The 14,980-nt window shown below is 35.2% G+C and overlaps 1 protein-coding gene and 1 long non-coding RNA gene across 2 annotated transcripts in view; one reads left to right on the forward strand and one right to left on the reverse strand.

The window, feature by feature from the left end:
* The window catches only part of ulk4 (unc-51 like kinase 4), a 237,735-nt gene that overhangs the window by 136,804 nt on the left and 85,951 nt on the right, over positions 1-14,980 (forward strand). The window contains exon 31 of the mRNA XM_051866618.1: positions 1,131-1,179. Within this exon, the coding sequence (XP_051722578.1) occupies positions 1,131-1,179 (49 nt within the window). The remainder of the gene's footprint in view (positions 1-1,130; positions 1,180-14,980) is intronic.
* Positions 8,061-10,630, reverse strand: LOC127497863 (uncharacterized). The gene is made up of 3 exons (XR_007925676.1): positions 9,834-10,630; positions 8,619-9,209; positions 8,061-8,567 (listed from the first exon to the last, which is right to left on the reverse strand). It is a non-coding gene; the product is annotated as an uncharacterized LOC127497863 (long non-coding RNA).

Genomic DNA, 14,980 nt, shown 5'->3' on the forward strand with positions numbered 1-14,980 from the left:
GTGCAAATTATATTTTATATGAATATTTTGTTTCTTTTCTTTTTTTCTTTGTTTTTCTCAGTAATGTACATTAGAGTGTTTTGTGTTACATTTTCTGTTATGTAGTTCATGTTTATTGCAGTATTTTAGTTTTACCCTGATGGTATTTTGTCTTTTTTGTGTTTGACACTGTACACCGTCTATGTATGAACATTGACCATGTTTTATGACCAGGCCACTTACGATGAACTTCATCATGTTGCTTTCTATTTTACCACCTGTATTATTATGATTAGCAGTACATTTTAAAGTAAAAAGTCGTTTTTTTTTTTTGTTTTTTTTTATAGTCAAGTAACTTATTTTTACATTACATTACTTAAAGAATTTACAATTATGAGTTGTAAAATATATAGACACCCGTATGTGATCCCTGTCAGGGTTCCTATGTTTTATTGTGTTTTTCCCAGTGTGTCTGATTATTGATTTAATTCGCCTGTTCTGTCTATTATCTCATTAGTTCTCCTTGTTATTTAAGCCCAGTGTTTCCTGAGTTCATTGTTCGGTGTCATCAGTGACGGTGAATTTCTTGCAGCCGGTGCTATTTTTCTACTGTAATTTAATGGGATTTTTTTTTTTTTTTTTTTTTCTCCAGTGTATACACAGCATTTTGGGGCATCATAGTCATGTTTAAACATTATATTTGAAATTGGATCAAAGTGATGCTTCCCTCTTAACAGCATATTTGAGCATAATAATCTTATTCTTTGATTCCCAAAAATGCTATCTAGGTAGGAAGCTCACTAGGTTTTGATATACATCCTCTTTTTTTTTTCTCACTCTCAATATATTGTTGTGTTTCCATCTGACTTACTCCCTCCATCACTCTTTCATCCTTTCAGCTGCATACTTTCTCTCTCTCTTTTTCACTTGTCACTGGATTAGTCAAAGGTCATTTTCCCAGCTGACTGATCTTGGCACGACAGAGTGTTCACACCTCAGCGGTCCCGTTCAGAGCCAAAACCCAAATGCACGCACAAGTGTCACACTAATGAAGATGGAACGTGGGCCTAGTGCCATGAAGTAAATGTGTGTGTCACAAGTTAAATGTGTGTACACTTATGTGTGTGTGTTTATGTGTTTTCCCCCAACAGGCTTGTTAGAGAGAGCCGTCTCCTGCCTGCTATCTTTCAAGTCATAGAGGTAAGTGTGCTTCTAAACCTTCTGGTTTCCTCACTGTCTGTTTGCTTGATTCGTTTATTGCCTTGGGTTTTCTGCTCTGACTTCGGGAAGCAATGATATTACCAGAAAATGATGAGCTTTATGGAAATCAGAAAACACTATATTGGAGTAATTGGCCATGTTGCAGAAATGCGCCGAAGTGTTTTAAAAAGAAATAGCAGTAGAATTTTACCTGTCCTAGACGAACCTGTGCTGTATTGGTGATTAAAAGGCATAGTTCATTAAAAAAAATATATCTTCTGTCATGATTTATTGATTCCCAGTTCAGTTCTGATTCCATTCAGTGTTATTTTTATTTGTGTGTGTTTGTTTGTTTGTTTGTTTGTTTGATTGTTTATTTTTGTGTGTGTGTGTGGAACACAAAGGAGAAATTTGGAAGTATCTTCACATATTATCTTCTTTTCCTTACTATCACAGTCCAGAGTGACCATGGCTTTCATGTGGAAGCTTGTTACGGAATTTTAAAAAAAGCGGGGTAATTGGGATTTTTTTATCTCATAATTCTGACTTTTTTCTCAAAATTGCAAGTTTATATCTCAAAAGTAGCGAACCCGAGAAAAAAAAGTCAGAATTGTGAGATATAAACTAAAAAATCAGAATTGTGCATTTTTATCTCGCAATTCTAAGTTTATCTCGCATTTCTGACTTTTTTCTCACATTTGCTAGTTTGTCTCAGAATTCAGACTTTATAACTCGCAATTATGAGTTTATATCTTGCAATTATGACTTTATTTCTCGCAATTTAATTTTCTTCTCTGATTTGTGAGTTATAAACTTGCCAGTTGTGAGTCATAAAGTCAAATTGCGAAATATAAACTCGCAATTGCAAGAAAAAAAAGTCAGAATTGTGATAGAAACTTAATTGTAAGTTTATCTCACAATTCTAATTTTATATCTCACAAGAGTTTATAACTCACAATTACGAGTTTATACCTTGCAATTCTGACTTTATTTCTCACAATTCAGAGTTTATAACTCGCAATTCTGACTTTTCTCAGATTTGTGAGATATAAACTTGCAATTGCAAGTTACAGGGTGTTTTCACACCTGTGGATCATTTGTTTTGTTCCAAAACAGGGACTAAATTTGTTACAGTGTTGCATTTTCTTCTTGGTTCGTTTCGCTTTCACACGGCAACATTTCAAAGTGTACCAAAATATGTTTATGCAAGTCATGCGAGTACAACTGTCCTCTTCTTGGTCAGAGTTTTCTTAGCGCCATCCATCAAAATGATTGACAAGTTAGCTCCATGAGCTTATTGGGGCTTTATTTGTAACTGTCTAGACACGCAAACACTATACGAATGTAGCCATCATTCCCTCTGTTAAATTATTAATACTTGCGGCAAATTCAAACACGCTCTCTCTGGATCTCCCAGCGCTGTCTAGTAGGCTAACTTTGCAGAGACCATATATGAATGTTATAATTTCAGGTAGAGCCGGAATCAAAGCTTTGTCAGGGCAGCATTCTTGCACGGAGAAGCACAATTACACAACATTTAAGATGCAGAGGCTCTCTTTGGTTTTCAAGTATGGTAACTAATGTGCTCACTCACAGAATCAGACACTACTGCTTTTTATATAACACATTTCCCATTATGAATTATGATATCTTTTGGTTCGTTGGTCCATTGGGTTGGATTGCTTTCACATCTCTTGCGAACCGCTCAATAGTTCATTTGAAAGTGCCAACTTGAAGAGGTGGTCTCGGTACAGTTGTTGGGTCCGCTTTTGGCGCACACCCGAGTGCGATTGCTGCATTCACACGCACCCACAAAGTAATTGCCAGATATAAACTCACAAATTCAAGAAAAAAAGTCAGAATTGTGAGATAAGTTGCAATTGCCTTTTTTTATTTTTTATTCCATGAAAGAAACAAACTCCAAGAAGCTTTTTTGTGAAAAATATAAAGAGAATTAAATCGTTGTTCACGGAAAATCTTCACTGTATCACCTTCACTGCAGCTCTCTTTTCTTCATTCTATGTATTTGAACTGCCATGACACGTTAAGTCAAAACATGCATAAAAAAAGATGTTTTGCAGTCAGTGGTGTGAAACAAGATGGCACATTGACATGTCATTTAAGAATCTGAATGTCAATGAGATTACAGAGCTTCAATGGAGGGGAAAATTATTGGAAAATAATGACTGTCTATCTCAAAATGGATGACTAAGAGTTCCACTTAAAAATAAAACAAATAATTATCAGTTTATTAATTACAAAATAAAAATGTTAATAAATTACCTTTTAAATGACATGTCATTTTAGAATCTGAACGCTAATGAGATTACAGAGCTTTGACGGAGAGGAAAATTATCGGAAAGTTATGACTTTATTTCTGTCTGTCACAAAATGGACAACTAAAGTTACACTTAAAAATAAAACAAAGGATTCAGTTATCAATGTATTCATTTCAAATTAAAAATGTTAATAAATTAAAATTTATCAAATTGATCTTTTCGAATTGGGAGATAAATTGACTGAAAGTAATTCACATTTATAAATATAATTAAATGTAACAAGAAAAATTCAAAAGGAAACCCCTTTCCAAACCAATAAATAAAACTACTGTTCAAAGTTTTGGGGTCGGTAAGATGTTTATTTCATGTTCATTTTTTTTTTTAAATTCATGTTTAAAATGTTAGTTAATTGTAACAATACAGTATTAATATCATAATATAACTTAAAACATGGTAAAGTATTTTATAGGCATTTAAATAAAGGCAATTTAACCTTATAAACGGTGTGTGTGCGTGTGTGTGTGTGTGTGTGTAACAGTCAGACCTTTCCCTCTGAGCATGTTTCCATCCCAGTATCCATTGAGTTATTATGTAAATGAGGCAGTAGGGGTCTGACCTATCACAGTGTAATGTGTAATTGGGTTGCAGAGTTAATGGAGTGTGGATGTGAGGCTTTTTCAACAGCAGGTTACATTCTCATTAGAGTGGACCCTACATCGACTGTTAACAGTCAACACCACCCCCACCCCTCGAAAACACACAAACACACACACACACTTATACTCTCACACACAGTGAACGGCAGTCTATATCATCACTGTCGGGCGAAAACCTTGTTTCTCCAAAACTTTTCAGGAAATGGAAAAAAAAACCCACTAATTTTTTACATAATTGAACACTATATTGTCAGACATTGGTCATTTTACCAACATTTTACCAACATTTTACCAAAATCAAGCTCAAATGGAGTTGTGAATTTTGGACATGCATGATTTGTCCGTCATTAGAACGTCTGCATCTGAGATAGTAAGTGCATTGCATTACATTTTCATCAACTTACAGGTTATAATGTTTGCTGGAAGTTTTTTTTTTTTTTGTCATTTGGCTAAAATCTCATGTTCTAAAAGATGAAGTGCTTTGCACAGGCTATTTAAGACAGTATTGGCTATGACTCGATGACAAATAGACTAATGCCAGGTTCAGACTACACAATATTTTTGTCGTTTTGTCGCATTATAAGATTTTGACTCCTAAAATGTTGTTGTGGTAGTCCGAACTGGGCATAAGACACTCTTCTCCACTCTCAAAATACATAAAACATTAGCCTTATACTGTGTTTCTTGAGTAAAGAAAATACTGTACTTATTCAAAGAACCAGTTCTTTATGTTTACCCTCACATTGCAAACAAGCAGAGACGCACCAAACTGCGTGCGGCACTTCATTCACTATATAGGCGGGGTGAAGTTATGTGGTTTTACAGACAGTTTGAGGAGCCAATGGAGTTACGAGGTTTAGTCACAAGCTCTTTTTAATACTTTCATTGGTTAAATATTTGCAAAACCCACAGACAGATGTAAAGTATGACCAATAGAATGATTTATGAAAAAAAAGACAAAATATGGAGATACGAGGTTTCCTCCTGAAAATAACTTTTCAAAGGTAATGTAAGCCATAATCACAGTGTTTCATGCACTGTAATTTCATTTTCCAAAGGATATACATTTTCATCAGCCAAGCCAACCAAATAAAATTCAAGTAAGTCAATTTAAGTATTTAGTTATGGGCCTTTTTTTTTTTAATGAAAAAAATTACACAAAACCAAAAAATAACCACAAATATTATTGTAACACTTTACAATAAGATACCATTAGTTAAAGGAATTGTTCACTTTGAAATGAAAATTACCCCAAGCTTTACTCACCCTCAAGCCATCCTAGGTATATATGACTTTCTTCTGTCTGATGAACACAATCGGAGAAATATTAATAAATATCCTGACGCATACAAGCTTTATAATGGCAGTGAGCGAGGATCATCGAGTATGAGCTGAAGAAAGTGTCTCCATCCACATCCATCCATCATAAACATATGCCATGCAGCTCCAGGGGTTAATAAAGGCCTTCTGAAGGGAAGGAATGCATTGGTGTAAAAAAAATCCATATTTAAAAAGTTATGAAGTAAAATATCTAGCTTCCGCCAGACCGCCTTCCGTATTCAAATTACAAAAAAATCACAACTGGCGTGTTGAACTGCGCACGTTTTACAATTTATTCGTAAGTAGAATACGGAAGGCAGTCTGGCGGAAGCTAGATATTATACTTCATAACTTGTTAAATATGGATTTTTTTTTTTTTTTTACACAAACGCATCGCTTTGCTTCAGAAGGCCTTTATTAACTCCCCAGAGCCGTGTGGAGTATGTTTATGATGGATGGATGTGGATGGAGGCACTTTCTTCAGCTCATTCTCGTTGATCCCACTCACTGCCATTATAAAGCTTGGATGTGTCAGGATATTTATTAATATTTCTCCGATTGTGTTCATCCGAAAGAAGTAAGTCATATACACCTAGGATGGCTTGAGGGTGAGTAAAGCTTGGGGTAATTTTCATTTCAAAGTGAACTGATCCTTTAATGCATTAACTAACAATGAGCAATACATTTATTACAATATTTATTAATTTTTGTTAATATTAGCTAATTAACAATAGTAAAGATTAAGAAATGCTTTAGATTTATTTAGTATATTTTTAGTTCATGTTAACTAATGTAGTTAACTAATGTGAACAAATGGAACTTTATAGAAAAGTGTTACCAATATTATTAACGCAATGCCAGCAACAACTGTGAATAACTTATCTTAGTCAAAATCAGTGGCAGTTACTCAGAATATTCAGCATCCTCTGTTTTCAGCTTGTTTTCCCTCAATGCTCTGCGGTGATCTGATTGCACGCCTGTTATCTTCATTTACCCGATTTCTCTCTCTCTTATGCACTGACCTGTGGTCTGTAATCACATTTGCTGCTGATTTTAGCACTGTGCCAATGAGGTGGGCTCATCTCAGACCTGTAACGTCCATCTGTGCTTGTCTTGTCTTTTTCTCGCAGCTAGCGTTTGGTTTGGAAATTCTCTCAGCAGTATAGCGAGGCAGTTAAGCCCCACTTTATTTGGTCAGTTGCTGTTGTCTGGCAGGAGATTAAATCAAACAGCCGGAGAAGATCTTTCAGTTTTAATCTGGAGAGAAAATCCATTTCAAAGTGTGCACATTTTCATATTGATAAACTCATTAAATTTGAGCTCTGCCTCAGTAGATAATTCCTGAACTATTTGGTAAGGATACATCATTAAATATTCTGGCTAGTATTGATTACAAGGTATGAGTATTACCTATTGCTCATACTTGGATTTTATTTATTTTATTTTTTTTCTCAACATTTTCTTTTCTAAGCATTCTAACTTGCGTTCTTGCTTCTAAATTGCCTGAGGGACAATTGAAATAGATTAAAGTTCCACAGATTTTAATTGAATGGGTAATATGGGTCATATACCTAGAAATCATGATAATCATATCATAGATACAGTGGTTTGTGCTCTTTTGAGTTGGGCCAGTAAATGTTTTAGTCTAATTGTTTTTATTACATGGCCACTTTTTAAATTGGCTGCATTTATAAATGCAGACTGTTTTGAGTTTAAATATTAAAGGGTTAGTTCACCCCAAAATGAAAATTCTGTCATTAATTACTCACCCTCATGTTGTTCCACACCCGTAAGACCTTCGTTCTTCTTCGGAAGACAAATTAAGATATTTTTGATGACGGAATGCTGTCAGATTTCCTTCCATTGACTGCCTTTGCAACTACCACTTTGACACTTCAAAAACTTCATAAAGAGATCAGAAAACGAATCCATATGAATCGAGTGGTTTAGTCCACATTTTCTGAAGAGAATCGATCACTTGTTATGACAAACAGATTTAATTTAGGCTTTTACTCGCATGTAAACATTGATCAGCGAACATAAGCAGAAGCTCAACCAAACCTGCTACACGCGCGAGAACAAACCTCTTCCAGAAGCTCAAACGTACTGCATAACACACGAGAATGAACCTCATTGGTTATGCAGCAAGTTTGAGCTTCTGGAAGATGTGTTCTCTTCAGAAAATTTGGACTAAACTACTCAATTCATATGGATTAGTTTTCCGATCTCTTTATGAAGTTTTTGAAGCATCAAAGTGGTAGTTGCAAAGGCAGTCTATGGAAGGAAATCTGACAGCATTCTGTCATCAAAATATCATAATTTGTCTTCCGAAGAAGAACAAAGGTCTTACGGGTGTGGAATGACATGAGGGTGAGTAATTAATGACAGAATTTTCAGAAACACTTTACAATAAGGTTAATTAGTTAACTACATTAGTTAACATGAATTAATAATGAAGCGCATTTTTATGAACTACAACATTTTTTTAATCTTTGTTAATTTCAGCATTTACTAATACATTATTAAAATCTTGTTAACATTAGTTAATGCACTGTGAACTAACATGAACAATGAACAACTGTATTTTCATTAACTAACGTTGACGAAGATTAGTAAATACAGTAACAAATGTATTGCTCATGGTTAGTTCATGATAGTTAATACATTAACTAATGTTTAACTAATGAACCTTATTGTAAAGTGTTAGCGAATTTTCATTTTGGGGTGAACTAATCCTTTAATTAAAGTGCCTCTATTCTTTTGTAAATATTACCTTTCATGTACTGTATAATATAGCCTGTGAATGTAAAAGGTCTGCAAAGTTTTAAAGATCAAAGTGCACAACAAATAAAGAAAGAATTGATTCTGAAATGCTGAAACCAGTCGTTAATAATTCCTGTCTCACTTCCTGTTACAAACCTACGTAACAATGTAACAAATTCGCATAACGCCAGCCCTTAGGTCTTCATTGGCTGCCCACGAACAATGTCTACTTTGCCCCACCCTCAAAAACTGTAGTTGTAGTTGAGACTGGAAGAGTTTGGTTTGTGTTGTCGGCATGTCGAGAAGAGGCTGTTTTAAGCGCTGTGAAAGCAAATCCACTTTGCATGCAATTCAAAAAGATGAGGACTTGCTCTAGAATTGATACGGGGGAATTGTATCACATTGATACAATACAATACACATTGTATCAATGTGTATCAAGCGCTGAGAAAGCCTGCAGAGCTGAAAATTCAGATATGGTAATAACAGGGTATCCGCGGGGCTTTAAAAAGCATTAAAAGTCATTAAATGGATTTTGCGAAAATTAAGGCCTTAAATGGCATTAAAAAGCATTACATTTTATTTCTACAGGCATTAAATTTTTTTAGATAGTTTTAAAGAAAAATAATACTAGGCTACCAGTTTGTTTTGAATAAAGCCTAAATAATTAATAACTTTGATTTGCTGTCGCAAAATATTTACATTGGTGTGATACACACACGGAACCAGTTTGGTAATTGCCTCCGGCCAGTGCAAAATTGTCGTAACGCCGTTTTGGACAGCGGCGGGCTGGGACCTGCGGAAGGCTGCATCAGTGTTGCCAATTTAACAACTTTTCAGACCCCTTTTGCGACTTTTTTCTAAGAAAGCGCGTTGTGACGAATATAGCGACTTGTTAACCTGATCTAGCTTCCGAGACCCACCGGTACTGCCACACGAGCACGAGGTCTTGCTTTCCTGCCGCAAGCGTACCTCTCTGGTTCAGCAGAGCATTCAGTTGAGGATGTGCGCTCTGTCAGAGAACAAATAAAATAGATACTATTACTTCTAACCTGAGTGTTCATTTTACGTGTACATATAGCCAAAATCACAGCAAATGTCTTTATCTTATGTGTATGGTGATTTTGTCAGACAACGTCTCGATTATAAATCAGGATTTTAGTGCTGGTTTAATATGTCAGGGCTCGAACTTTACTTTCCCGACCGGACAAGGACCTGATTTAAACGTCAATACCAAAAAAACAGAACAAAAAAAACAAACAAACAAAAAAAAAAAAACAGCAATTTGGGAATCACCAAAACGTGAGTATGACTGATTTTATTACATTTAGTGTTAGTGGTGATCGATAGTGGATAATAATAGGCTGTATAATGTACTGACAATAACAATGTTGAGCTGTTGAGGCTCGCACACCATCTCAAGGAGAAATGGAAACATGAGTGAAGCACACACAAAAAGAAACTCAGTTAAACATACTGCGGTGAAAATTCAAAATGTGGAGTTTTTATAACTTGATACAGCTCAGTTATCACACGACCAAGAATGCTGTTTTCCTAAATAGGCTACCATCACGATTGAAAACATTGATTTCATACAACAGTTCAGTTAACAGATAGTTAATATTAAGCCACTTACATTTTAGAAGGAACATTGACTGTTTTTGTTCTATTTTAGCAGCGAAAATAGTTTCAAACAAAGATTGCAGCAGTAGCAAAGCGCAACACTCAGCCTTGCTTTCATTACTGAATGATTCAGCGTTTTAAAATAAAAATCGGTTGAGTCAAAGATTAAGTGACCCATTCATAAACAACTGCCTCATTCTTGAATGACTCAGCCATTTGAATGAATCATTTGAATGAATGAATCAGTGACCCACTCATTAGGACGGTTACTTGCTGCCACCTACTGGTGGTTTAGTTTCATTTTTAAAAGTATCATTTCCCCCCCAACATTTCATATTTCTATTTTCAAAAAATATTTAAAACAATCCCATAACATTATTTAATGCAGTTGTAATCAATCAAAAATATGCAGATTTACATACGTCAAAGCAGCAATATTCTGAAAGGATATTGCTTCAGAACAAATTTATATTTCCACCACAAAAACAAAAAACAAAAAAAAAAACTATTTTTTTCCGGACAAGCAACTGTTTTACTTGTACAAGTTAATGACCGATTTACGCATGTCCACATGACAAGGCTTCATGTCAAGCCCTGTATGTAATCTTAATGGGCCGCATTTCAGTCATCATTTCATATTGTCTAACAACAAAAACAGAAAAAATATATAGATTAAACAATTTTATTGGGAATTTGGCTGTATTAAAATGTATTATGTGAGCAAAAGGGTAGCAGCAGAGAAGCAAACAAATGTAAAGGGCTGACTCTTGGCAGAATGCGAATACAACAATGACATGATGAATTTTCTAATTGCCGTATGTCGTCAGATATTTACATTTAGCGACATATATATATGGCATTAAAAAGGCATTAAAAAGCAATAAATTAGATTTGATAAAACCTGTAGAAACCCTGAATAAGCGTTTTGTTTCTGACACGCGCTGTAAGCAGTAGGCCAATCAAAACGGACTGTGCCATCTGACCAATTAGAGTTGTCTTGAGGAAAGGAGGGGTTTAGAGAGATTGAATCTTCAAACTAAACATTGTCAGACTCTTTGAGAAATGAGTTGATGTGTCATGTATATTATGAGAAAATTAAAGTATTTTTGCATGTAAATTTATTGTAGGACACCTCCAAAACAAAATAGCATAACTGGGGCACCTTAAATTAAAAAGCTGTAGGTTTGCTCTGTAGAGAATATGTCTCACTGAAATTGAGAGAGGATGGTACGGAATGAACAACTTTTGCGATAAATGAGATGTAGACTATTACAATACCGTGCGAAAGGCCATGCTTTATTGTGAATAGTCACAGCTAAAGGTCAATGTGAGGCAAGATGCACAGCTGAATGCCTGCATCTCCTTTAACTGTGACTGTATTCATAGTACAGCAGTCTTTAGTAACGTATTGCTTTTACAAAATGGTTTCTACATTATCTTTCAAAGGTTTGGGGTCAGTAGTATTTTTTAAAGGAAATGAATACATTTATTCAGCATTAAATTAATCAAAAGTGACAGTAAGACTTTTACGTTGTTACAAAAACATATTTCATATAAATGTCGTTCTTTGATCTGTCTATTCATCAAGGTGTCATGATTTCAACACAAAAAAAAACTAACCAGCACTACCGTTTTCAGCTGTGATAATAAGAAATGTTTCTTGAGCGCCAAATCAGAATATTAGAATGGCAGACCAAATATTAAAATAGACAACAGTTTTTAAATCATAATAACATTTTACAATACTGTTTTCTGATTTTTTTATTAAAGAAATGCAGCCTTGTTCAGCATAAGAGACTCAAATATTTAAAAAAAAAAAAGTCCTGACTTGTTTTCATTTCCTGATCTCCTCTCCTATCACTTCCTGTCATTGCTTCAACTGTCCTATAAATAATAAATGCAAAAATGAAGTGAAGTGACATCCCTCAGTTTGAAGATATAGTCCCTGACGTAACGACCAAATAAATAAATAAATAAATAAAAGATCTATCATTATTGTTGCCCAGTGAACAGGTCTTTTAGGTCATAGTACTATATCTACAGTGCTCAGTGTAGATGAGTACACCCCCTTTGAAAAGTAACATTTTAAACAATATCTCAATGAACAAATGTTGACAAGACTAAGTTTTATATAACATCTGTTTAACTTATAACATGAAAGTAAGGTTAATAATTTAACTTAGAGAACAAAATTTTCAGATTTACTCAAATTAGGGTGATGCAAAAATGAGTACACCCCACTGAAAGTCTCTGGAGCAAAGCTAAATTTTAGACTACAAATGTCTAATTTAACAAGAATTCAACCACAGGTGAGTGTAATTATTCATTATACAGGTGTCCAGCAGACAGTTGACTATAAAAGGGTGTTAAAACCCTTTCCCATGTCATGCTGTCAGCAGTGGCACCACATGGAAGAGAAATGTCACAAGACCTGAGAAAGAAAAGAATTTCTTTACACCAAAAATGCATGGTGCCTACAGTGAAACATGGTGGTGGCAGTGTCCTTATGTGGGTCTGCATGGGTGCTGCTGGTGTCGGGGAGCTGCATTTCATTGATGGCATCATGAATTCACAGATGTACTGCTCTATACTGAAAGAGAAGATGCTACCAACACTCCGTGCCCTTGGTCTTCATGCACTTTTCCAACATGACAATGATCCTAAACACACATCTAAGGCCATTGTTGGATTTCTGAAGAACAGGGTGAAAGTGATTCAGTGGCTCCTGATCTGAACCCAGTCGAACACCTATGGGAAATTCTGACGAGACAAGTTGAGCATCACTCTCCATCCAGCATCCAGTCTCTAAAAGAGGTCATTCTTGAAGAATGGAAAAAGATAGACGTTGCATAATGTCGCCAACTTGTTCATTCTATGCCTAGAAGACCTAGTGCTGTCATTAAAAATCATGGAGGCCATACAAAGTACTAGATGGGGTAGTTTTTGCTGTGGGGTGTACTCATTTTTGCATCACCCTAATTTCAGTAAAACTGAAAAATGTGTAATCTAAGTTATATTATTAACCTTACTTTCATGTTCTAAGTTAAACAGATGTTATATTAAACTTAGTCTTGTCAACATTTTGGAAATTGTTTTTGTGTTCATTGAGATATTGTTTAAAATGTTACTTTTCAAAAGGGGTGTACTCATTTACGCTGAGCACTGTATATCATGGGTTTTAGCATATGCATCACGGCGTATTGAACAATCAGTAGCAAAGCGATCTGTTTTATCAGTTATGCTCACCACCCTTTTCTGAATCTACTGTCTCAATATTAAACTTTCTTTGGAGGCCAAACTGAACTTGATTTTACCGCTTCAATCGGAGTGCAGCCCAGTCTCTGAGTCTCAGTGTAATTCAGATGCAGTCCATTCATCCTCATGAGCCCTGAGAGGACATGAAAGGAAGCCGAGGACTCTAATGAACAAGAGATCGCTAATGAACCAGGAGAGAGAGAGAGGTTTGTGTGACTTCTTTGGCCATCTCAGCAAGCAAGTGAGCCGTAAGAGACGTTAGCTACAGCCTCACATCCCCTTTAATCCCAATCCCTCAATACTGCTGCCCTTCCAGTTCACAATCTGCCCTCCACACAGAGGTTTGGGCCTGTTTGCTGTAACAAGCGAAGGGATTACCGCTTACCGAACATTTGAATTGTGTTAATGTGCTGAGGCGAGTCTTCTCTGTGTATCCCAAATCCCAAAGCGCCTTATTGGTCGAAACTTTCAACAGAAAAAAGACTAATACTGATGACAAAGGCTGAGTTGTTTGACGTATATATCTAGCCCATTCAGCTCTACGAAGATTATGCTATGGGAATCAGTCTGCAATTATACAACTCATGTGTCAACCAGAGAGCTGGTCAAAAGTTTTAATGTTGTTGAAAAAGTGTCTAATGCTCACCAAGTCTGCATTTATTTGATAAAAAATACAGTAAAAACAATAATATTGTGAAATATTATTATAATTTTAAAATAACTTTTCTATTTTAGTGTATTTTAAAATGTAGTTTTCCACATTCTTTACTCCAGTCTTCAGTCAGTGTCACATGATCCTTCAGAAATCATTCTAATATGATTTGGTGCTCAAGAAATATTTCTTATGATATACTACCGTTCAAAAGTTCGGGGTAAGTAAGATTAAAAATATATATATATATATAATATATTCAACTGCAAAAACTGTTTTCAACATTGATAATAATAGGAACCACTGTTGATGATTGAGCACCAATAATAACTGATAATAATTTAGCACAAAATAAGCATATTAGAATGATTTCTGAAGGATGTGACAGTAATGGCTGTTGAAATCAGCTTTGACATCACATTTTAAAATATACTGAAATAAAAAAAAATTAAAAAAACCTAAATTGAAATAATATTTCACAAAATTTGTGTATTTACTGTATTTTTGATGAAATAAATGCAGCCTTGGTGTGCATAAGAGACTTCTTTTCAAAAATTTGGGAGGATCTATTGATAGACATGTGATATAATATACATAACTATGTTTTCAGTGGTACATAAAGACCTTACATAATGAACCGCTATGTTTTTATTACCTTAGAATGAGCCATTTCTATCTCATACACTGCGGGTCCCTTTACATGTTAAGTCGCCATTATGCGCCGGCATGTTTCTACAGCTGCCCAAAACGGACAAACAATCTACAGAGCGCATTTAGTCCATATGTTGTTTGTTCTTGTTCTATGTCGTTCATGTTTTTAGAGGCAGCTTGCATTGTCACTATACACTGATGTCTCAGATGACGAAATCATTGTCTTGTGTCGGCCAGCGTAGCTTCTCTATTTTGCTTTGAAAGGGAGGGGTGAGCACTGTTGTTTGCAGTTCGCAACCTCACTGCTAGATGCCGCTACAATTTACACACTTGCACCTTTAAAAGGATGTATGAAAAGCCTGTGATTTATTTGGCATTCTTTATTCTTTACTTAAGTCACTTAAATATATCAAGGCAGCCATGAGCCATTTAAAGAAAGACATCGTATAGTATCATTGTGAAGAAACTTTAATGAATTACTCCAACACTGCTTCCCTCACTTTTTTACTGCCATGGCTTTCTGTTGAATGTGACCTGTCAGTATAGATTGGGAAAAAGAAACCATTAATGTTCTTTAGAGCTGAGATGTACTCGCAGCCACA

Source organism: Ctenopharyngodon idella, chromosome 16, assembly GCF_019924925.1.
Source record: "Ctenopharyngodon idella isolate HZGC_01 chromosome 16, HZGC01, whole genome shotgun sequence".
Taxonomy (NCBI): Eukaryota; Metazoa; Chordata; class Actinopteri; order Cypriniformes; family Xenocyprididae; genus Ctenopharyngodon; species Ctenopharyngodon idella.